Source organism: Cuculus canorus, chromosome 24, assembly GCF_017976375.1.
Source record: "Cuculus canorus isolate bCucCan1 chromosome 24, bCucCan1.pri, whole genome shotgun sequence".
Lineage (NCBI taxonomy): Eukaryota > Metazoa > Chordata > Aves > Cuculiformes > Cuculidae > Cuculus > Cuculus canorus.
The window spans coordinates 6,709,383-6,732,628 of record NC_071424.1 but is presented as its reverse complement, the minus strand read 5'-3'; the positions used below and the strand labels follow the sequence as shown (position 1 = coordinate 6,732,628).

At 54.7% G+C, this 23,246-nt stretch overlaps 1 protein-coding gene across 2 annotated transcripts; it reads left to right on the top strand.

Annotated features, from left to right (window-relative positions):
- Positions 1 to 8,211: 8,211 nt before the first annotated feature.
- Positions 8,212 to 22,443, top strand: CSRP1 (cysteine and glycine rich protein 1). Of its 2 annotated transcripts, none has more exons than XM_054087790.1 (6): positions 8,212 to 8,331; positions 13,860 to 13,972; positions 18,537 to 18,705; positions 19,099 to 19,225; positions 21,383 to 21,476; positions 22,010 to 22,443. In XM_054087790.1, the coding sequence occupies exons 2-6, from the start codon at positions 13,861 to 13,863 to the stop codon at positions 22,084 to 22,086; spliced, it is 579 nt and encodes a 192-aa protein (XP_053943765.1). In that variant the 5' UTR covers positions 8,212 to 8,331; position 13,860; the 3' UTR covers positions 22,087 to 22,443. The 2 variants fall into 2 exon arrangements, with proteins under 2 accessions (XP_053943765.1, XP_053943766.1); XM_054087791.1 differs by lacking the exon at positions 8,212 to 8,331 and adding an exon at positions 9,321 to 9,413.
- The last annotated feature ends 803 nt before the right edge of the window (positions 22,444 to 23,246 follow it).

Genomic DNA, 23,246 nt, shown 5'->3' with positions numbered 1-23,246 from the left:
GACACCAAGCTGAGTAGTGTAATCGCCACATCGTAAGGATGGGATGTCATCCACAGGGACCTGGACAGGCTGGAGAAGTGGGGCTGGGAGAACCTCATGAGGTTCAAGAGGGCCAAGTGCAAGGTCCTACACCTGGATCGGGGCAGTCCCTGCTTTCAGTCCAGGCTGCAGGATGATGTGATTGAGAGCAGCCCTGTGGAGAAGGACTCAGGGTGCTGGTTGATGAAAAGCTCATCATCAACTATCAGTGTGCACTTGCAGCCCAGAAACCAACCATGTCCTGGGCTGCATCAAAAGCAGTGCGGCCAGCAGGGCAACGGAGAGGATTCACTCCATCTACTCTGCTCTCATGAGACCCCACCTGGACCCTGCGTCCAGTACTGGAATCCCCAGCAGAAAAAGGATATGGAGCTGAATGGGGCAGTGGTGGAGGGGCAGCAGTTCAGGGGGCAGCAGGCAGCCAGACCACAGCAGGCTCTGGCCTCAGTGCTGCTCCCTTCAGCTGTCTCTCTGATACCAAAAAAGCTGGCAAATAAACACTTTAAGACTCATTCTGGAGTTTCAGAAAGCAATCATCCTTTATCAGGTCTGAGCAACATGAGGCAGTGATCTCCATCAATCGTGTGCAGCAAGACAAGAACTGGGGATATATATATTTCCTACTCCCATGCATATGGATAAATTCTCCCAGAAATCTCATGCATATTCTATTATTTTCCAAGGACTCGTTTGAATGTTATTATGAACTTCACAACAGCCAAATCTTTTGCTAATTTTGAGCTGGCTCCAGCTCTGTCTGACCTTGCCTTTGAGATGGGGAAAGGCTGCAAACAGAGGTGATTACAGATGACACATCTGTTCAGCTCAGATCACACTGAACACAAGACCTAAAAGTTTCTGGAAAACAGTTTGAAAAAACATCCTATAAGAAAACCATGCTCTCAGAGGGACATTCTGTCTAACTTTCAAAAAATACAGTTATTAGGATGAACTTTACTTCAGCTGAAATTAAAATAGTCCACTTTTTGTAATAGGAACTACTTTTCCTATCACCTGTTGTAGCCAAAACAATTGAGAAGGGTTTGGGATGAGATGCTTGTGCTGGCTTTCACACGCCTTCTCCGAGCCCCCTCTCGTGGCTGGAGAACCCTGCTGCCTGCCTGGCTTTGCAAAGGGGCTGAGGACCAGGCTCTCCCCAGTGTGTCTTTCATCCCGAATGGAGGAGCTGCCCATCTCCTTCGGGTTATTTTGTGGTATCAGTCTGCCCTGCTGAGAATTTGCCTCAAATTGTTCGTTAGAGGATTTGCAGAATGAGCACGCTGCTAAATGATTAGTGACAAATCCCCCCGGCCAGATGACAACTACTCATTAGTCATAAAAATCCCAGTAGTTTCCAACGGAGTTCCAGGGAAAACCTCAGGAAAAACAGGACGATGTGTCTGGAGTCCCCGGCATGCAGACCATTAGGAACCCCTCTAATGAACACAGTTAGGGGCCACATTAAGGGCTATTAAATATTCATAGAGATCATAGAATCATAGAATCCCTTGGTTGAAAAAGACCTTTGAGACCATCAAGTCCAACCATACCTGTCCACTACTGAACCAGATCCCTAAGCACCTCATCCACCTGTCTGCTAAACCCCTCCAGGGACGGGGACTCCACCACCTCCCCGTGCAGCCTCTGTCAGGGCTTGAGAACCCTTTCAGGGAAGGAGTTTTTCCTGAGGTGGTGGAACCTACCGTGGTGCAGCTTGAGGCCATTCCCTCTCTCCTATCACCTGTCACTTGGGAAAAGAGCCCAGAACCCAGAACCCACCTCTCTACAACCTCTTTTCAGGCAGTTGTAGACAGCGATGAGGTCTCCCCTCAGCCTCCTCTTCTCCAGGCTGAACAACCCCAGGTCCCTTATCTGCTCCTTGTAAGACTTGTTCTCCAGCCCCTTCCCCAGCTCTGTTCCCTGGAGGCACTCTAGGACCTCAATGTCCTTCTTGGAGTGAGGGACCCAAACTGAACAGAGTATTCGAGGTGCGCCCTCACCAGTGCTGAGTAGAGGGATACAATCCCTTCCCTGGTCAATGGAGATGCTAGATCATGGTTCACTCCTTTAGCAGGGAGTGCAGGGATAGGGGGAACAGTTTTCAGCTGAAAGAGGGGAAACTGAGATGAGATCTAAGGAAGAAATGTTTTGCTGTGAGGGTGGTGAGGCCCTGGCCCAGGCTGCCCAGAGCAGTGGTGGCTGCCCCATCCCTGGAGGGGTTCCAGGCCAGGTTGGATGGGGCTTGGAGCCCCTGATCCAGTGGGAGGTGTCCCTGCCCATGGCAGGGGATGGAACTGGATGGGCTTTGAGGTCCCTTCCAACCCAAACCATTGATTCAATGATTAGCTGTGCAAAATTGGGGTTAGGAATTATTAGTACTGAAATAGTTCAGAGAAGAACAATAAGGAAAAGGGATTCACACAACTTCTGAGAGCAGAGCAGTGAGGATGTTGACTGTCCAGATGGGTTTAAAAGCACAGGATATGCTAACAGTGGAAAATCAAAGGTCACGAACACAAAGTTGCCATCCTCAGCCAGAAAGGCCTTTGGCTGTGGATTGCTGGAGGCTGGGATCCCTCAGCACAGGCTCCTGTCACCTGCAGGACATGGCTTCAGAGTAGCCTCCTATTGCCTTCCCAGGCTTTATATTGTGTTTTTCCCAGTGGGATCGGTTATTCATGACAATGAGGATGCTGGAGCCATGCTGGACTAGGCCTGGAGCTCCTTAACTTTGCACTGATTGCTTCAAAAATTTAATTACTCTTGTCTGCGTGCCCGGCATCTGCGAGCCCCAGCTCCTGCACAGAGCGGTGGGCACAGCCATGTTGGCGGCTCAAGCTTACGAGTTCATGAGGGCATTGTGGGTGTGAAGGCATGCTCTTCCCCCACAGCTGACAAGACCTCCTGTGCTCCTGTGAAAACTGCCTGATCGAGACTATCAGCCACTGAAGTTTTTAAAGAATGCCTCTTATTTTCCTGACAGGAATTTTACCCAGGCATATTTAGAGAGTTTTCTGCATTTGTCTAGGATTCCTGGATATCTGACTAAGCTTCTGGATGCTGAGAATTCCTCCGTGGCCACATCTCGTGAGAACTGGATGTAAATCCCAGCACTTGTGGCATACATACCGTTGCTCCTGGTATGCAGATCTGCTTGCAAGTGCACAGGTTTGCCCGTGTTCTCCAACTGTGGGATTCCCTCTACATGCCAGTGGGTCAGGACAGTGACTTTCTGGAAATCTTGGCTCTAATTTGTGCTTTCTGCAAACTGCCTCCACTCTGCAGCCATCGCAGCCAGGAGAATGGCAGCCCTATTCCAGGTCTTACTTCTCTTGGAAATGGAATCTATTCCCAAACAAAAGAAAACTTGGCTGGAAGATGAGACTGTTGTCTGTGCCTATGAGCCTCTTGCCATCCTTCTGTCATCTCAAACACCCGGGATCCCTGGTATGTGTGACTACAGTCCTCCCTCATCTTTCCTGTGACCTATTCCTTCAAATTCAGTTCAGCTCTGGTTTTCCTCCTATTTCAGGAGGGAGTTTCTGAACAAAAATTCGTTATTCCCGGTCTGCTCCTGGGTTGCTAAACATGAGAATGCATGGCTTGGCAATGTATCTCCTGGATCCTGAGCAAAAGCCATATCTGTGTGCTCCCAGCAGCTAATATCTTTAAGTACCACTTCCCTTCTTTTCAGTCTCTGAATTTCCTGTAACCACTTCCTTACAAATAACGACTTTATTTAAAGTGATACTGAAAATGCTGGCAAACAAACTTGCTAAGACTCATTCTGGAGTTCTAGAAAGCAAACGTCCTTTATTACAGCATGGACACAAGGGGGATAATTCCACCAGTCAAGTGTAATGAGGTGAGAGCTGGGCACAGAAGATATTTCCCACCTACATTCATGAGTATAACATTTCCCAGAAATCTCATGTGTATTCTGTTACTTTCCAAGAACCCGTTTTAATGTTGTTATGATCTTCATAACAGCCAAATCTTCACTAATTGGGACAGGACTTGTCCTCTGTCTGACCTTACATTCTTTAGATAAAGAGAGACTTAGAATCATAGAATCACTTGGTTGGAAAAGACCTTTGAGATCATTGAATCCAATCATACCTGTCCACTCAAACCTGAGCACCTCGTCTACCTGTCTATTAATCATCTCCAGGGACAGTGCCTGAGAACCTTTTTGGTGAAGAAATTTTTCCTGATGTCTATTCTGAACCTGCCCTGGTGCAAGTTAAGGCCATTTTCTCTCATCCTGTCACCTATCGAATAGGGGTCTGTGAGCCTCTGAGATCCACCAGCCCCTGCCTCCCATGTGTGGGAAGCCAGCTGGAGGGGCAGGTCTGTCCAGTCTGCTGGAGGCTGGCATCTGCAGCACCATCACCAGCTCTGTGTGCTGGGCACATCCTCTGCATCATCTGGCAGAGGTTTCCCGCCCTCCAGGGAAAGGATGCTCATCCCTGTGTGCTGGGGCGATGTCAGCCCTGGGGTATGGCTCAAACTCTCTACAAGGCCTCAGAGAACCTTGTGGAGGTCCGTGGCCATCAGACCAGCTGCAGTGGGTGATGTCACTGTCTTCTTCACAGGGTTCCAGTGTGTATCGTGGCAACTGGTGATGCCCCACTCAGCAACGTGGCTGTGCCCTGTCAACTAAGACCCACACATTCCCTCCGGCAGCGCCCTGAATGCCCAGAGAATATATTCCTAATGCCCCTGTTCCTAATGCCCCTGACAGATGGGGTGACCTGCTCTGCTCTGAGCTGCTGGATTGGCCATGCCCAGCAAGACTGGGTCCTCCAGGTCACCTGTGCTCTGCTTGGCTGCTCTTGGTCAGGGCCTGGGGTTCCCTGTAGGTGATGGTCGTTCATGCATGTTGTGCTCTACTGGGATGGCAGCGCGGCTCTCTCTCCCACTCGCAAGACGAAAGGCATCCTGGTCCTCTGTGACAAAAGCCTTCCCTGCACAGAGGACGTGAGAAGCACATTCCCCTTGTGATCCTCATCCCCTTCCTGTGTTCCAGGCCTCGGTTCAGGACCAGGAATTTCCTACTCAGAGTTCAGGGCAAAATCTAATAGAGTCTAATGCCAAAGTTTTCCAGGTCCAAAGGAAGCACCACCCTACTGCTGCCCTCCCAGCTCTCCTCCCTTCCTCCCAACACTGGGAATGCATTCCCAGCAGCCGGAGCAGCCTGGGCTCCTCACCAGGCTGCCTGCCCAAGGTGAGCTGCTGCGGCTTGAAGAGGAAAACGAGTGGGAAGGGTCCCAGGAGCTCCAGAGAGCTCAGCCCCAGAGAGGACAACATCTCTTTGCCGCCTGTCTTTTTTCTTTAATGCCTGCTTACATTTTTAGAGTAGAAGAAGGCCAGCCCAGGCAGGAGAAATGAAATAGGAGCTTTTGCCAAATGCATCTTGGCCTGACTTGACAATCCTGGCCACAGCAATTAGAAGCACTGGAGTATCCAGCTTCTCTCCATCCACTACGGGGTCTGGAAGAGCCTCATGGAGCACAGATGCCCCAGAGACTGCCAGGGCAGAGGCTCGGGGTGGGGAGCAGCTACAGACATCAGTGAAACTATTGCCTTCTGCTGGCATCCCCCCCCAGAGCTCCCCGTGGAGCTGCTGCTGGAAGGGACTGCCTTTTGCTGGCCTCCAGGTGATGGAGCACTAGTGGACTGAACCTTCTTTGAAAGTTTCAGGACACCAAAAATGCCTAAGAAAGGGAAGATCCCTTTTCTGTCCAGTGCCGCCTCGCTTCTCTCCATAGGTAGGGATTGAAGAGGGTGTTCTGCTCCCCTTGCAGCCCCCTGTTGAAGTCACCTTCCATGGGCTGAGGGGGAGTGCTATGTCCAGGTGGATGTTTCCCAAGGGAGAAGAGAGTGGGAGTTTGTACCTCAGCAAGATGAGAATTAGGCAGGTATGAGCACATAAGGGAATGCCCGAACACGGAATGGGACTGCAGAGTCCTGCGAGGGATTTGAACAAGCAGTGTGTGACAGGGCATTTGGTAGTGGTCTTGCACGTGGGCCAACCTCTGCTTTTTACGGTGGAAACAGTGTTTCCTGGAGCCTGAGCGTGTTTATCACAAGGTCCTGGGCCTTCTTGGGCTCCCATGTTGACCTTGCATAGAAACACAGAGCGAAAAATGGACCCAGCAGCTCTGGTAGCCCGGCAGCCACACTTTGTAGCCCTGCAGCCACACATTCTGTGGGCTACTGTCAGGAAGTTCAGGCACAGAGGGCACTAATGTGTGGTGTGAGGGTATGGCAGGCGCTGTGGGATATCAAGGAGGTGGAATCATAGAATCATGTAATGGTTTGAGTCGGAGAGGATCTCAAAGTTCATTCAGTTCCACTCCCTGCCTTGGGCAGGGACACCTCCCACTGGATCAGGGGCTCCAAGCCCCATCCAACCTGGCCTGGAACACCTCCAGGGATGGGGCAGCCACCACTGCTCTGGGCAACCTGGGCCAGGGCCTCCCCACCCTCGCAGCAAAACATTTCTCCCTAAGATCTCACATCTATCTCCCCTCTTTCAGCTGAAAACCATTCCCCCTTGTCCTATCCCCGCAGTCCCTGATAAAGAGCCCCTCCCAGCTTCCCTGGAGCCCCTTTCAGTACTGGAAGCTGCTGTAAGGTCTCCTCAGAGCCTTCTCTTCTCCAGGCTGAACAACCCCAACTGCCTCAGCCTGTCCTTGTGCAGAAGGTGCTCCAGCTGTCGCATCATCTCCGTGGCCTCCTCTGGGCTCTCTCTAACAGAGGTTTATCCCTGCTCCGGCAAACACCGGCGTGCACGGTGCCTGTAGTGCTTTGGCCTTTTCCCTGTTCAGCTCTCTCCCTTCCCAGCTCCGTCCCCTGCCATCCAGCTGTGCTGGAAGTGTTTTCCAACACCCCTGCAGCAGCCCTTCCCTCACAGGGTCCTGCTGTGCTTGTTTCTTATTCCGGTATCCCTGCACTCACAGCGGCGTGGTGGCTGTAGGCTCCCCTGGGAAAGCTGTTGCCAGCACGTTTGCTGTTTTCACCCTTCTCCACATCTTCTCTTGCAACTTTTACTTGACTTTAGAGGAAAACTTTGAGCATAAGAGGATACTGACTGAAACATCCGATAAGGATTGCCAATGGCACATACGTTTGGCCATCAGCCTGTGGGTTCTAGAGAGCCACCGCAGCTGCTCCAAAGCACTTGTCCCCCTGCGGGATGGGGTGGGATCCTCAGGACAGTGCGGGAGGTGGCAGCAGACAGTGCCCATGGTGGGGGTTCCCAGGGCTGGTGGCCGGGTCTGTTGTGGGGCTGCTGGGGCTGGTGGCAGTGATCTCAAGGATGGTGGTGGGATTGGGGCTGAGAGTCCTGGGGCTGGTGGTGGGGCTGTTAATGAGGGGCTCCTGGGCTGGTGGTGGGCAGTGCCCAGAGCAAGGGGTCCCGGGACTGGGGATGCGGCAGTGCCTGGGGTGGAGGGTTCTGGGGCTGGTGGTGGGGCCAGCGGTGAGGTCCTGGCATCAGTGGTGGGGCAATGCCCAGGACAGGGGGTCCTGGGGCTGGTGGTGGGGCTGGTGGTGAGGGTCCTGACACCAGTGGTGGGGCAATGCCCAGACAGGGGGTTCTGGGGCTGGTGGTGGGGCTGGTGGTGAGGGTCCTGACACCAGTGGTGGGGCAATGCCCAGATAGGGGGTTCTGGGGCTGGTGGTGGGGCTGTTAACGAGGGGCTCCTGGGCTGGTGGTGGGCAGTGCCCAGAGCAGGGAGTCCCGGGACTGGGGATGCGGCAGTGCCTGGGGTGGAGGGTTCTGGGGCTGGTGGTGGGGCCAGCGGTGAGGTCCTGGCATCAGTGGTGGAGCAATGCCCAGGACAGGGGGTTCTGGGGCTGGTGGTGAGTGTCCTGGCATCAGTGGTGGGGCAATGCCCAGGACAGGGGGTCCTGGGGCTGGTGGTGGGGCTGGTGGTGAGGGTCCTGACACCAGTGGTGGGGCAATGCCCAGGACAGGGGGTCCTGAGGCTGGTGGTGGGGCTGGTGGTGAGGGTCCTGGCACCAGTGGTGGGGCGATGCCCGGAGCAGGGGGTCCTGGGGCCGGTGGTGGGGCCGGGGCCGGGATGGGGCGATGCCGGGGGGTCCCGGGGCCGGTGCGGTCCCCGCCGGTGCCCTCCTCCTCCCGCCGCTCCCGCGGGCCCTCGGGGCGGTGACCGCGGTGACATCAGCGCTGCCCGGCGCCACCGCCCCGTCCCGCCTCCGCCGCCAACAACAAAAGCCCCGCGCGGGCGGCGGCCGCGACCGCGCTCGACATCGGCCCCGCAGGTAGGTGCGGGGCAGCCCCGCGGCCCCCCGGGCCTCGCATCCCCCGAGCGCCTTCATGCCCCGAACTCCTGCATCCCCCGAGTGCCTTCATGCCCTGAACTCCTGCATCCCTTGAGCTCCTGCATCCCCCGGGCTCCTTCATCCCCTGAACTCCTGCATCCCCCGGGCTCCTTCATCCCTTGAACTCCTGCATCCCCCCGGGCTCCTTCGTCCCCTGTGCTTCTCCACCCCCCGAGCTCCTGCATCCCCTGAACTCCTGCATCCCTTGAACTCCCGCATCCTCCGAGCTCCCGCATCTCTTGAACTCCTGCATCCCTTGAACAACTCCATTCCCCAGGCTGCTGCACCCCTTGAACTCCTGCATCGCTTGAGCTCCTTACATCCCCTGAGCTTCTCCATCCCCCGAGCTCCTGCACCCCTTGAACTCTTGCACCCCTTGAACTCCTCTATTCCCTGAACTCCTGCACCCCCTGAACACCTGCATCCCCCGGGCTCTTTCCTCCCCTGAGCTCCTGTGTCCCCTGAGCTCCTCCATTCCCAGAACTCCCTCATCCCCTGGCCTCCTACATCCCCCTAGCTCCTGCACCCCCTGGTTTCTGCATCTGCTGGATGGACCCCACTCCCTCCGCCCCCAGGGGCAGATGCAGGGCAGGGGCTGCAGCAGGGGCACGGGCCCCGCCCTGCAGTGCCCACCGAGACACGAGGCAGTGTGCGCACTGCTGCACATGGTGCAAATGCGGAAGCCAAAGCTCTTGCATCAGATCTGGTGAACTTTGCTAAACGTGGGCAGCAGTGCAGCGCCACCTCTTCCAAGTGGGACACCAAACTTTCTGCTGGCGTTCATCTAAGTGTTCCTGCTCCCTTTTTGCAAAGGGAAATCTCAGGGTCGTGGTCTTGGGCTGGGTGGTGAGTGGAGTCCTTGTGCCCCATCCCCTCACCAAAACACGGGCTTTGCTGTCGCTTCGCTTTGCAGCCTGAATAAAGCTGGGAGAAGCAGCCAGCTCCATCCTCTCCGCTGCTGTGGAGTGATGTCGCTATACAGAGATTTGCATCGCCGAGGGCCTGCTTGAGCACAGCTTCAGGTGCCGCTTTCCAAACCTCGGAGCTGGCAGCAGGGCCGGCGTGTAGGAGGGGCCGTTAATTGGTGCTTGGCAAAAGTACCGGGTGTGTGGAATTGGGAGGGATGGATTGGGTGAGAAAGTGTAAATGCTAAAGTAGCATTAGATGTGAGATCGGCTTTGGATGCTGCACTTCTTGGCTCTTCCAGATATTGGTGGTGAGGGTGTAAAGGTGGTGTGGGTCTGTGAGCACCCCTGGCCCTGGGGAGGTCTCACTGCTCAGCGAGGAGCTCAGCGCTTGCTGCTGCTGCTGCTCAGCAGCCTGTGCAGCGCCTTCCCTGCTCCCCTGGGCACCATCTGTCCAGCCTGGGCTCAGCACCGGCCTCTCCTGTCTCTTGGATTGGGGCTGGGATATCTCGGAGCCTGTGAAGTAGCTGAATTCCTGGGCCTGGGAGACAGCACGGAATGACAAGGACACAACTGACTGGGGAAAATAAGGGCTTTGCAAAAGCTAAAGCGAACTTGGTCAGGTTATGGATTTGGACTGCAGAAGTCTGTAGCTTTTCTTAGCATACCTGAAAACGCTTTTGACTCTTGTTCTGCCTAAATTCCAGATTTTCTTTGAGGAACAGCTGGTGAGGGCTCAGTGACAGCCACGTCTGGCAGCAGCTCAGCGTGGTCCTGGCCTCTCACTGGCCCTTTCCCAGGCACAGCAAACCTGAAAGCTGCCTGAGTAGTGATGCCAGAAGTGATGTCTGGCTCTGTTGCTTTGGGAATCGTAGAGTAGGGGAGCTGTGTGTGAAGATCACTCTGGACCTTCCTAACTTTCTCCCATCCTCTCATGGCAAAGCCCTCAGAGATGTCTGAGTCAATCTCCAAACCATGTCAGACTTGTGGGTTCTGCACAAGCCTCCTTTGTGTCTGTGCTTCCCAGCGCTACAGCTGTTGAGAGAAGGATGCTGTCTTGGGTTTTGAGACCCCTTGCCTCATCCAGAGCAGATGATGGACCACCTCCATAGCTGGGCCATGCTTGGGATGGAAGATGCTGGCTGTAGGGCTCTGTGTTTGCCGCAAAGTTGTGGTACATGGGATGTGGAGCTGCAGGAGGGAGAAAAGTAATTGTGAGTTTTGGCAGCCCTGTATGTCTCTTGCCTGTGCTCAGGGAGGTCTTTGGCTGCAGGACAGTCACCTCCTGTTCCTCGTTCCACTCTGGAGGAGCGCGACTGTGGTCACTAAGGGTTGCAATTGGACAGAATCTGGTGCTCAGCTCCTCCCTGGTGCAAGGTACTCTGAAGAAAATGTTGACACGGTTGCAAAATCTCTAATATATCTTAAAGCAGTCATTAATTAGGGAATTGTGATGATGGGTCTAATGTAAGGGTTTTACTTCTGAAGTGGCTGGTGCCGGTCCCAGGCTCTGTGAGCAGGATGCTCCTATTCTTTTCTTTCCTGCCAATACCTTTAGTATAAATGGCTTTTTGGTCTCTGGTGTGGCCTCTTGGGACCTCTGTGCATCCCTGTGTCTACTGGGGACTCAGAGGGAATTCTCTGCAACTTAAATCTTATCTTGGACGTGCCCTATGCCAAGCTGGGAGTTATCTTGAGCCCCTGCATGTTTAGGACAATATTTCATGGTCTCTCCCCACAGAAAAACCATCCTGGTGTGTGCCGGGAGGTCTTGCTGGGACACCGATTGATGTGGCTTTGCTGGGGCTGCATCTGTGCTGCTGGGTGCCCCATGGCGGGAGTCACCTGCCAAAACGAAGGTGTTTATACTGCATGGAGGCAGAAACAGTGAAAGGTCTTGATCTCCTCCTTTGGCAAACATCAGACAAGTTTCACCCACGAACACCTTTCCCTCCCCACAGACATGCAGATGTCCCCACTGTCAGGGTCTCCGTCTGGGCAGATGAACCCTATTGTTTGGGACAAACAGAGCCTCTTCCTTTGCTGCTGCCGTAAAAGGGAGAAAAGTGTGCCCTGAAGAGCAAAGGGGAGCCGCTGGCTCTGAACCACACCGGGCAGTCTGTCCAGGAGCTTGCTGATGTGGAGCAGGGAGTGATGGCAGGAGTGTTCAGGAAGGGGCTGCCCACCAAAATCAGGGCCAAGGGGTCCCAGAGATGGGGCTTGCCGGCTGCTGTGTTTGGAAAGGGATGGGGGACACAGACAAATTATAGCCAGCATTGTGTTATTCTTGATGAGGGCTCTGACACAGGTGGTAAAGGGACCAGTGGGGTCCCATGCTGCGCAAGCTTGGGCATCGCTGCCTGGGCTGGCAGGGGATGCTGCTGGATGTTTCTGCCCTCCAAGGAAACTCCTGAACCAGGTCGGGCCCTTCCCTCCTACAGGGAGAAAAAACAAGCTCTGGAGAGAAACAGTTTGTGTCCTTTTAAGGCAATGCAAAGGCTGAGACTGGAACCACCAGGCTGGAAGGGAGGGATTTGGCACAGACTGTGTGGTGATGGGAAGCACAGCCTGCAGGGCATTCAGAAAAGAGACTTCCCGGCTGCTAGGATCACACCCCAAACACAGCTCCCTGTATCCCTGGAGCCAGCACATCCTCCCCTCCAGCCCCCGCCCCAGCACAGCTCTGTCTGTCTGTCCTGCTGGGACCCTCTGTGCATCCCGGGGCTTGGAGTGCAGCTGGGCACGAGCGGGGCATTGCCTCTGTGCAGCCCTGCCAGCCCTGATGGCCATTGTCTCTTTTCCATTTCTCTTTTCCATTGTCTCACAAAATACTCTCACACAGGGAAGTGCTCGACTTTCCTACACACTGGAAGGTACAGAGAACCCGCTGCGCCTGTGAGCAGAGGGTTTGCAGTGCATCATGCTCCCTCATTGCTCCGTCTGACAATTATGCAGCCCCCAGTGCTGCTGCATTTGGCACCCAGCTCCCCGGCTGCCTGGCAGGCAGGGCAGTGCCACCGGCCCTGCCGTGTGCTTGGGGACCAGAGACCTGGAGATGGGATTTCAGCTGCCCATGGTGACCCAGGGACTCGGAGCTGCTGCAAGGACCGGACTTAAAAGTTGTGCCCCTGGTGTGCCTGGCAGATCCAGATCCCCTTCCTCATAGCCGTGCCACCGAGTTGAGGGAGGAGATGAGATCCTGCACGTGTGTGTGGTGACACGCCAGGTGGTGTGAAAATGGTGTTTGGTTTGGGGGACCTCGTCCTGCTGCTTTAGCTGTTCAGGTGACGGGGAGCTGTGCCTTGTGACGGGGAGGCTGCCTTCTGCTCCCTGTTCCCGTGTGGGGAGCAGGATGGGGAGTTACTGAAGTGCTGATGGGGAGGAGAGGCCTCTGGAGACCTCCCAAGCTGCAGCTTGTGCTGTTGACCCTTCTCATATCATTGGGCACCAACAAAGAGTATTTGGTTTTGTTGTCTTTGTAGCAACCCCAGGCTGCTGTTAGATCCTCCTCAGCCACACTCAGCCAGCCTGCCGCCCTCCTTGTAGGACTTTGTTGTTGAACGTCTTGAGGTTGGTGTTGGCCCACCTTCAAAAATGTCAAGGCCCCTCTGTGTTGGAGCTCTGCCACCAGTGTTAGCTGCTCATAGTGTTTTGGGGTTATCTGCAAGTTTCTAGATCAAGGGCCCTCTTGATCGTGTCTCATCAGATACATTTCATGAAAGAGGAGAAAGAAATAGAAGCATTTATGTCCTGCCAAGGCCCTGCATGGTAGCTTAGGTTGGTGCTCAGGTGTCTGCCCTGTGTGTGAGCCTTTGCCCCTGGGGCTGCTCACTTCCCAGCGTGCGTGACCGTACCTGCATCCTGAGGGAGACTGAGATGCCCAAGGAGAGGGAGAACCTGTGTGCAGTTGGCCAGGAGAGGCTAATGGTGCTGGGGGAGACACAGCGGTGGGTGGTATCAGGGGTCAGCTCCTGCCCTTTGGGCAACCCTGGTTATACTCCTGCCCTGTGGTTGCAGAAATGGAAGATGTGTTTAGAGAGGAGAAGCTGGAACTGTTTCCAGCTGGGGTGGCAGCCCGGACACTGGTTGTACTCCCTGGCCATTGCTGCTTTGCCCAGTCAAGGGGTGGTAAAAGGGCTGTGGTCTGACAATGTGCTGGCACCGTGGGTACCTCTGCGAGTGCTGCCTCCCTTCATTGTCCTGCTGCCTTTTCCTGGCACAGAAAGAAGCTGTGAGATCCCACAGCTTCCAGGACAGGGGGATTTCTGCTGCTCCTGGCTGGCAGGACCAGTCGTCCCTTGGAGGCAGCTGATGCTTCTGGGTGCTGTCCTGATAGGTTGCGTGGGCACCCTGACTTCTGATAATTACCAGCCGTGCCAGTCTGTGCAGACAGCAAACACCCGTGGGTAGTGTCCACACGTGCAGATGTGGAACGGCTGCTGGAGCGCTGCTGGTAGTGTCCACGGCATCTGCCTCGCTCAGCCCCATCCCTGCCTCCAGCCCAGCCCGCGCCGTGCCCAGTCCCCGGCCCTGATGCCATCTCTGACTCTGCCCTCTTTGCAGGATGCCGAACTGGGGAGGAGGAAAGAAGTGTGGCGTGTGCCAGAAGGCGGTTTACTTTGCCGAGGAGGTGCAATGTGAAGGCAGCAGCTTCCACAAATCCTGCTTCTTGTGCAGTGAGTACCAGCCCTTCCCTCGCCCCTCCCGCCCTGCTTCCTGGCTCTCTGCCGCTGGGCGCCCCGTCATGTCCTGTTTATGGACTGTGTAAATGCTCGTTAGGATTCCCCGCCCAGCTGCAGGAGCCATATGGCAGTTTCTGCTGTTCTACAGACTTGGGAGTTAGTTCTGCTGAAGGAACTCAGATCACCCCGGGACACCAGAGACCATCCAAGCCGTCAGGGCTGACCTCAGCCAGCACCCTGACAAAGACATCAGGGAACGGCTAGGCTGAGTCCTCTAGACTATCTCCAGATGTTCAGGGCTGGAGCATGAGACAGGCACTCTCCAAACAGCGGTGGCAGCAGGTGGCACATCTCATGCACTGCTCTGGGGTGATGCTAGTTTTAGTCTCTCAAGTGGCTTTGCCACACTGAAAAGATGGTTGGGTGTTGGGAGCTGTCATGGGGTCTGTTTCTGTGTCTCAGGAGATGATGGGAGCAAGATGTGGTCCTGTCCCAGCTCTTCTGTCGATGGAAATCCTAATGTCAAGTGCTAAAGCATCATCTCCAGACTGCCTGGAAGCCAACTATTGTGGAGGATGTCCCTGTTGTATGTTCAAACCCACGTGTCACCTCCAGGGAGGGCAACAGAACAGGACCTGGCTGTGGAGTAACTCAGTGCAGAGGTCCCTTCCACTGCCTGCTCTGCAGAAACCTACAGATCCTCTTGTATTCGTGCTCCAGGTCCCCAGAAACCCTTCCTGTCCCTTTGCGGGGAGCAAGGCAGAAGTGCAGGGACAGGCGAGTCTTGCTAAGAGGAGCTCCTTAAACCTGGAGCATCCACGCCCAGAGCGGCTGCAGGACCTTGGAACGTAAAGATGACCACTGTCCTCAGCCTGTGTTTTAACAGACCCTTGAAGACAGAACCAGAGATTCTCATGTGCCAGCAGGAGCGAGTCTGTTGCTTGTGATCACTGATGGCTCATCAATGTGCTGTTCCTGCTGCTCTGTGACAGATCATAGAATCATAGAATCATAGAATGGTTTGGGTTGGACCTTAGAGATCATTGGGCTCCCCACCTCTGACCTGGGCAGGGACACCTCCCACTGGATCAGGGGCTCCAAGCCCCATCCAACCTGGCCTTGAACACCTCCAGGGATGGAGCAGCCACCACTGCTCTGGGCAACCTGGGCCAGGGCCTCCCTACCCTCATCATGAATTTCTTCCTAATGTCTCATTTAAATCTTTTCCCCTTCCAATTTAAAGCACATCCCCTCATCCTGTCACTCCAGGCCCTTGGAAAAAGTCCCTCCCCAGCTTTCCTGGACCCCCTTTCAGTTCTGAAAGCTGCTCTAAGGTCTCCCCAGAGCCTTCTCTTCTCCAGGCTGAACAACCCCAACTCTCTCAGCCTGTCCTCACAGCAGAGAGGCTCCAGTCCTCAGATCATCCTCGTGGTCTCCTTTGGACCCGTTCCAGCAGTTCCATCTCCTTCTTATGATGGGGATTCCAGAACTGGACACAATATAGGGGAGTGCATTGTCAGAGCTGTCCTTGCAGCAAGGTCCCACTGAGGTTTCACATTTTCTCAGCTGGTCCCTGTACTGTGTTCCCAGTCCCACCATCCCATTAGGAAGCTCGGATGTGATCTTTTCCATGTGGGCAGCAAGCAGACCAAGGCTCTGTGAGCAGGCACACAGCTAGAATTAATCCCAGTAGACCTATTCCAGATGGGAAATACCAGTGTCCTTGTAGGTGTCTGCTGTGTCATAGTGTCCGCTGATCCCACCAGGCTCCTGTGTCCACCTGGCACTGATACTGGATATTTCTTGGCCAGTCCGCCTGGCATGCACAGGTGGATGCAGATGGGAGAGACAGAGGCTGTTGCTGCATTTCTGCTCCCTGTGTGGTGTCGAGAGAGGTCAGTGTGGCTGATAGCTCTCATACCTAGGAGCTTCCAGGCTGGAAACCTTGCCTTGGCTTGAAAGAGCTAAGAAATGGAGCTGTGGAGAGGCTTTCCCCGGGTGGGCAGGGGGGTGGCAGGCTGTGTCCTTATTGCGGCTGCTCTCTGCGACAGGAAGCCGTGTTTCTTCCGCAGCCTCTGATAAGGAGGGTGGAGAATGTTACTCTGATCTCCGCACCTCCAGTGGCTTTTGCCACCTGCGTCTATGTCAATGCAGGACCTCAGCGTGTGGACGTGGCACTGATCTGCCCTTCCCCACGGCTGGTTGCTTAGGGAGACCTGCTGCCATGTGGTGTTGGCACCCAGGGCGCGGAGTGGGCCTCCAGGAACCGTGAAATCAAGCCAAAGGCACTGCCTGGGGAGAGAATGCCTGGCCAAAGCGGAGAAGCAGCTCGTTCCACGTCTGCTCATGGAAGCCAACCACAGCCGGCGCTCCTGCAGATGTGCGTAATCCCACGCCACACGTACCCAGTGGCTCTGCCCACCCCGGCTGTGGGGTCTGCAGCCTCCCCACAGTGCTGCTGCTGCCCTCGGCCCCGGGCCAGCGGCTGTGGGTGATGCTGAGCTCCCAGCCCGCTCCCCGGTGCTGCTTTTGGGCCTCATCAGGGAACGTGATCCAATTATCTTTAGGGGAGAATAACAAATCCTTTGACCCGATCTGCCAAAAATAAATCAAAAAGGAGCCAAACCTACCACAGGGCATGAGCAGAGGAGATGGGCAGGGAGTGACTTGGTGATTGACTCGGTGGCAATGGCCCAAATGGGCCAATGGTAAGCGCAGAAATGTGCTGTAACGAGGCCATTTGGCCTCTGAAAGTATGAAAGTAGCAGCAGCTCTTGTCTAATTGTTTTGTGGAGCAACTCTGTTGCTCTTAGAAAAACAAAGGGTCCTTAACTCGATGAGTGCAGTGCCCTGGAATTTCTGCAATGCAGAAACTGGGGAGCTGGGGATGATTTCTAGGAAGCAGACTGGGAAAGAATTTTTCTACTGCCTCTTGAAGCGCCTGTGGCTTGTGCAGATGGGGGGCTGTGAAAGCGTAGGTCAGAACTCTAAACCTACCCAGCACGGTGAGAAAGAAAGACAGGTGCCACTGGGCTCATTCACCCCCACTGCTAGGACAAAGCTCTTTGCATGGGCCAGTACGAGTGCCCAAATTCCCCTCCTGGAGGTTCTGTGTGAATGCAGAGTTGCTCCTGATGAGCTCCAGGGTGATGAGGAGACAACCCCAACCCCAGCCCGTTAGCATGGTGGCTGTGGGGAATCGGTTGCCTGATCTTGTCTTTCTCAGCAGGGATGGGTGCTCTGTCCCCAGCTCCTGCTGTGGTGGGACAGGAGAGCTCCCAGCCAGGAGGTGGTCCTGCCAAATCCTCCTTAGAAGGCAGGACATGCTTCCCTTTCCACCTCCTTCTCCCAGCAGCAGCCATGGGGTTCTCCACAGCCCAGAGGAGAAGGACCATATTTAGAAATTGGGCTGAGAAAGGCTGGCTCTTGTCCCCACGTTCACTGCTGTGGTTTGCGCTGCTTGGAGGAGACCTCTGCTGTGTTTGCATTCCTGTGATATTGGTAAAGGCCAAGGAACTTTTCCGCTGGCAAAGAGGCCAGCAGGCTGCTGGGAGCCGTGACATTTAAGACATTAAGTGGGATGGGGGAAGGCTGTGTCACAACTGTAACAGGATCTGGTTTCGGGGCTGTGGACTCTGTCCCAGGCACCTGGATCCTGCACCGAGGTGGGTAAACACTAGTGATGACTGCATCCCCGGCTGGGTGCCACAGTGTGTTCCAGGAAGGGTTTGGAAGCCAATGTGGGGGCTAAGGTGAGAGTTAGGACAGGGGTCTGGAAAACCTGAAAACTGGGAGAAGAGTCTGTGTAGCCTGAGCCCAGCACCAAGCTCAAGCTCTGGATGGGTCAGCTGGGACTCCAGGCCTCGCTGCTACCTCCTCCTGCCCCATTTTACACCTCACGTTGATTCTGATGCTTGACCACCCAGCCGAGTTAGTGGTCCTCACCTGAGACTACCCTCTGCGCATACCCTCATGGTGGCAGGGACCAGGGTGACAAGATAGCATGAACCCTTCGGTCATGGTCCTGGGGTCTGGAGAGGCAACTGTGCACAACATGTACCAAACAGCTTCCAGTGCATCAGCTGTGGCAGTGGCTGCAGGTCTGCTTTTACTCTGTCTAAACACAAGGGAAAGTCTCTTTGCTGACAATACTTCCCCTGAGTGCCCATCGCTGCGTGTTTGCAGCAGACGAGGAGTGTGACAGAGCTCCAGTGAGCTCCAGCTCTGGGCTTGGGGATCCTGCAGTGGTTTGCAGGGAAATTGCAACCCCTGTCCAGTTTAAGTGCATCTCCAGGACACCAGCACCAACAGAGTTAACAGAGCTTTTTCTGAGTATCAGCCTTGTAGCTTTGTCAGTTGCTTCCTTTTAAAGCCAGACACTGTTCTTGTTGTGGTCCTTATCTCTGGCTGCTTCGCACACCCTCCCTGTAACAAAGATCTTGTCAAGGGTTTCCTTGCTCCTTGAAAGCTGAGCTGCACCGTCCCTTGTGAGGACTTGTTTTCTCCAGCTAATTAGCAAGCTCTGGGTGCTAATGACAGCCCCTCCCTTCTTTTCTAGTGGTCTGCAAAAAGAACTTGGACAGCACCACTGTTGCTGTGCATGGCGAGGAGATCTACTGCAAGTCCTGCTACGGCAAGAAGTATGGCCCCAAGGGCTATGGATACGGGCAGGGAGCAGGGACCCTGAGCACCGACAAGGGTGAATCTCTGGGAATTAAATATGAAGAGTAAGTTTAAGTCTTGTTTTCAAACCCGGGGGCTGTTGAGAACACCTTCTCCCCACACCCGACGGCTTGTGGTGCTTGGCTGTGTAGCTCACGCGGAACTTCCAGCAGTGGGAGAGTGCCATGGGCTGCCCTGCCTTTCTGCTCCTTGGGGAAAACCCACTGAACCCTGTTTGCAGGGCAGGATGGGGTTTGATGGGACACGTCCCCATCACCTGAACACGCTGCCCATCCCCTCCTAGCACGCAGCTGTGAGGTTAAGGTTTCCATGGGGCTCAACAGATTGTGCCTAAAGCTCCAGCCCTTCCCAACTCGTTTGGGATTTGTGATCCCATAGCTCTTCCCTCCTCCCCTTTGCTCATCCAGCCCTGATCAAGAACTCCTTCCCATCCACAGGGGCCAGCCCCACCGACCCACCAACCCTAACGCATCCAGAATGGCCCAGAAAGTCGGAGGTGCCGATGGGTGCCCTCGCTGTGGTCAAGCGGTGTATGCAGCGGAGAAGGTGATTGGAGCTGGAAAGGTAAGAAGGGCAATGGAGTGAATGGGTGAATGAGGCACACACCCCCCACAAGTTGCTGGGTGGCAGGGAGACCTTCAGAGGAGGTCTTGACCTGGCCCACAGGCTGCTGCAGGCTGGGCTACCAACACCTTCAGCCAGGGCTGAGCTTGGGGTCCATGGCCATACTGACCTGGAGGCATTGAAATGAGAGCTGGGCATGCCTGGACATCGTGTTCTCCTTGTAAATAGGAGACAAATACATTTCATACTAAATATTTGGAGCACTGCTCAGCAGAGGTCACAGTGGACCTCCCTGCTGCTAGATGTACTGGGAGGGCGAGCATGTGGTGTGAGCCATGGCTGCTGCCACTGCCAGCTGAGCAAGCGCAATGCCCAACAATCCTTCTCTACAGCACAGATCTGGGGCAGGGGATGAATTCCAGCGGTCAGCGCTGGCCATAGGCAGGGCAAGGTGGTTGGAGGTGTGAGCACAGGCTCGGTCCATGTCTCCTGGGCTATTCTTGCTGGTGCACTGGATCTGCTTGAGGTCAGATGTAAAAGATGCTCTGCAACAGCCCTGGTACTTCCCGTGCCAAGTTCATCACTTCTTCAGGGTCCTTTGTGTCCTGAGCTGTGGCCTCATCCTAGCCAAACTCTGGGAAGCCTAGTAAGGCATGGAGACACCTTCTGCTCTGTCAGTCCTGGGACCCCAGGTGAGGTCCCTGCCTTGAAGCAGCTTTCCCTCCAAGGCTGGGTACACGTGCAGAGCTTGCCAGTGCAGCTGGGTCGGGCTGCTTGGCTTTATGCCGCAGGGGATGGCCATGCTGGGAAAGCCTCACTGGTGATGTTGTGTCACCCTGATGTGTTCCATTCTCCCTGGGGTTTCTGTGTTTGTCCCCTGTCCCCAGAACAAGGAAAGGAGACATCTGGTTGACAGCAAGAGCCTCCCAGTATCGTCTTGCCCTGGCTGGCAGTGCAGGGATTTATCATGGACAGACTGAGGGTCAGCTCAGAGTCAGAAGCCAAACATACCCTAAAAATCATGATCTGAGCTTCCTGGTGGGCTTCTGGCATCGATGTTTATGGGGAATCAAAGCTGGCAAAGCAATTACACTCAAGTGACCCGGAGAGGATTCCAGAGCATGTATTTCATGTGCTAATGTTTGCTGGATGACTCCATCTGCTGCCGCCTCCTCCAGCCCCTTAATTTCACATTTTCTTCCAAAAAAGGTTTCCTGTTTTCCAAAGCGTTTGTTTGAATTCCTCTGTGAGCTGCTCTGGCCACTCTAGGTCTGCTCAAAGGCTGTGAGATCATTTATCCCCAGAGGACTCGTGGAGTTGTGGAGGGAGTTTTTATTTTTAACACTGGCTGATTTCTGCATTCTTGTTGTCTGTTTGCTGCCTTCCTTGGAGCTGTAGTTGTGCAGGGGCAGGTGTCCCAGCCCCGCTGCCCCCCCAGGCTGAAGTACAGCAGCAGTGGATCTCAGATGGATGACTGGGAGATCTATCATGGAGCTTTGGAGAGAGCAATCACCAAAGAGGGGGGAGATTGCTCCTTACGGATAATCGTATAAATTATTTCACAAATGACTGCTGCAAGTGAAGATGAAAGCTCTCTAAAAGGAGATCAACGCAGGAGCAGTGTCCGCACCTGATGATTCCTCTCTGTATCTTCCAGTACTGAAAGGGGCTCCAGGAAAGCTGGGGAGGGGCTCTTGATCAGGGACAGCAGGGAGAGGACAAAGGGGAAGGCTTTTCAGCTGAAAAAGGGGAGATTGAGATGAGATCTTATGGAGAAATATTTTGCTCTGAGGGTGGGGAGGCCCTGGCCCAGGTTGCCCAGAGCCGTGGTGGCTGCCCCTTCCCTGGAGGTGTTCAAGGCCAGGCTGGATGGGGCTTTGAGCCCCTGATCCAGTGGGAGGTGTCCCTGCCCATGGCAGGGGGTGGAACTGGATAGGCTTTGAGGTCCCTTCCAACCCAAATAATTCCATGATTCTATAATTCCCCACCTGGGGCTGGGAGGACCGCTCTTCCCAGAGAAAAGTTTTAATTCTGTTCAGACCTCTTTGCAAACCACTTTGGGTCCAAAAGAGAAAAGTGATTCTGTTTGGTAGCCAAACCAAACAGAACAGGTAGAGGTCAGAGGTTGTCTGACCGTGCTCTGCTCCTCTCCCACAGTCCTGGCACAAGTCTTGCTTCCGCTGTGCCAAGTGCGGCAAAAGCCTGGAGTCCACCACCCTGGCAGACAAAGACGGGGAGATCTACTGCAAAGGTGAGTGCCCTCTTCCCCACAGGCTTGTTCCAGGCTCCGAAGCGGGAGGCAGGTGGTGAAAACCCCTGATAACCAGGATAGGATTTAGGTTTGCGAGGCGGTGACACCCAGCTGCACACGGGGGCTGGCTGTGCCGGCAGAGCCGGGGGATTTCCCACTGTGCCTGGGGTCTCTCTGTTTGCCCAACAAATACAGCAAACCCTCTCCTGTTTAGGTAGTGCCTGCTTTGAGGGGAAGAGTGCTTAAAGTGGCGTTCAGTAAGAGTCAAGGCATTCCCAAAATAAGGCCAAAAGGGGCTGGGGAGAGCACAGACCTTTTGAATAAGAGCTTTGTAGAAGGCAGAATTATCACTGCGAACCAATCCACCCAGGGGGCAGAGGCAGGGAGGATGGGCACCGCACCGGCTCAGTGCTCATGTTCCTGGCTCTAGAAGCAAATTTTGGCTATTCCTTCAAAACAACTCTGCAAAAGGCTGCCTGCATAACCGCGTTCAGCTGCTGGCCTTACCCATCTCTCCCTTCCATTCTCTGCAGGTTGCTATGCCAAGAACTTCGGTCCCAAGGGCTTCGGCTTTGGACAAGGCGCTGGGGCGCTCGTCCACTCGCAGTGAGGCACCAGGAGCCGGGCTTTCCACTCGCTCAGGGCTTGTCTGGACCAGCCCATGCTGCCCGACCCTTGCCGCACCGCAGTGAGCATCCTCACCATCATCCATAACCACCCGCTGCTTCACAGCACGAGCCCCTTCCTCCCCGCCCTGACCCAGCATACCCCGAAGCCGTGGGAGTCCCATCATCATCCCTGTCGGGTCCTGCTGGGGCGGGTGCTGGGGGGAGACAGCTCGCACCCACCTGCAGCGAGGCCCCTGTGCCCGAAACGTTCTGCTCCGCGTTGCCCATCCCGCCGGGATGCAAGCTCAGCCGTGCCATGCCGTGTCACCGAGCAAGCAATAAACAGCAAAGCTGATCCACGCCTGCCCTTGCCAGAGAGTTTATTCCTCGTGTGGGGCTGAGGAGGTGCGCTGAGTGACCAGAGCTGAGGGACAGGAGGTGGAGGGAGGACAGGAAATGTTCACAATCGTAGCTTATGATTCAAGCACAAAGGGAGGAACCGCTCAGTGCAGTCTGACACGTCCCAGCTGTGGCCGCCTGAGCTCTGTGGGGTGGCTGGGCCGGGCTCTGATCTGCTCCCGTGGTGGATAACCATTACGAGAGCAGTGGGTGATGCTGGGAGGCCAAGGACAGACCTTGGGTGTGTAAGTGGCACGACATGTGTGCACACCCTATAGAAACCCCTATCAGCGCTTTACGTGGCGCCTCTCCAAACAGGTGTGCCCAGCAGTGCTGGATAATTCACAACTTTTCACCTACTCCCTGGGTTTTAGCAGATCCCTGGATCACAAAGCCACCAGTTTGGCAGCTTCCCAGATTTACTTCATTTTCATCTAAACTTTTTACTTTCTCTCCAATTCCCTCTTCAGACTGGTGCGAGTTACCCACAAGACCAGCCTCACTGCAGCTCGCAGTTGTGAACTCCACAGGGAATTTAGTTTTGGGGTTTTTTTAAATGTTATGAACTTTGTGGTTGAATAAAAGAGATGGGTGGTGTTTTGAGAAGCACAACAGAGGCAGAAATGCTTCTGTGGGGCAGGATTTAGGCTCCTTTATCAGCTTAAGCTCTTTCTTCTGTTCATCACGCCCTTGGTTTTTACACGGTGGTTTTGAAGCTGAGATGGGGACCCCATTCCTTAAGCACCTCCAAAATTCCTCCCCC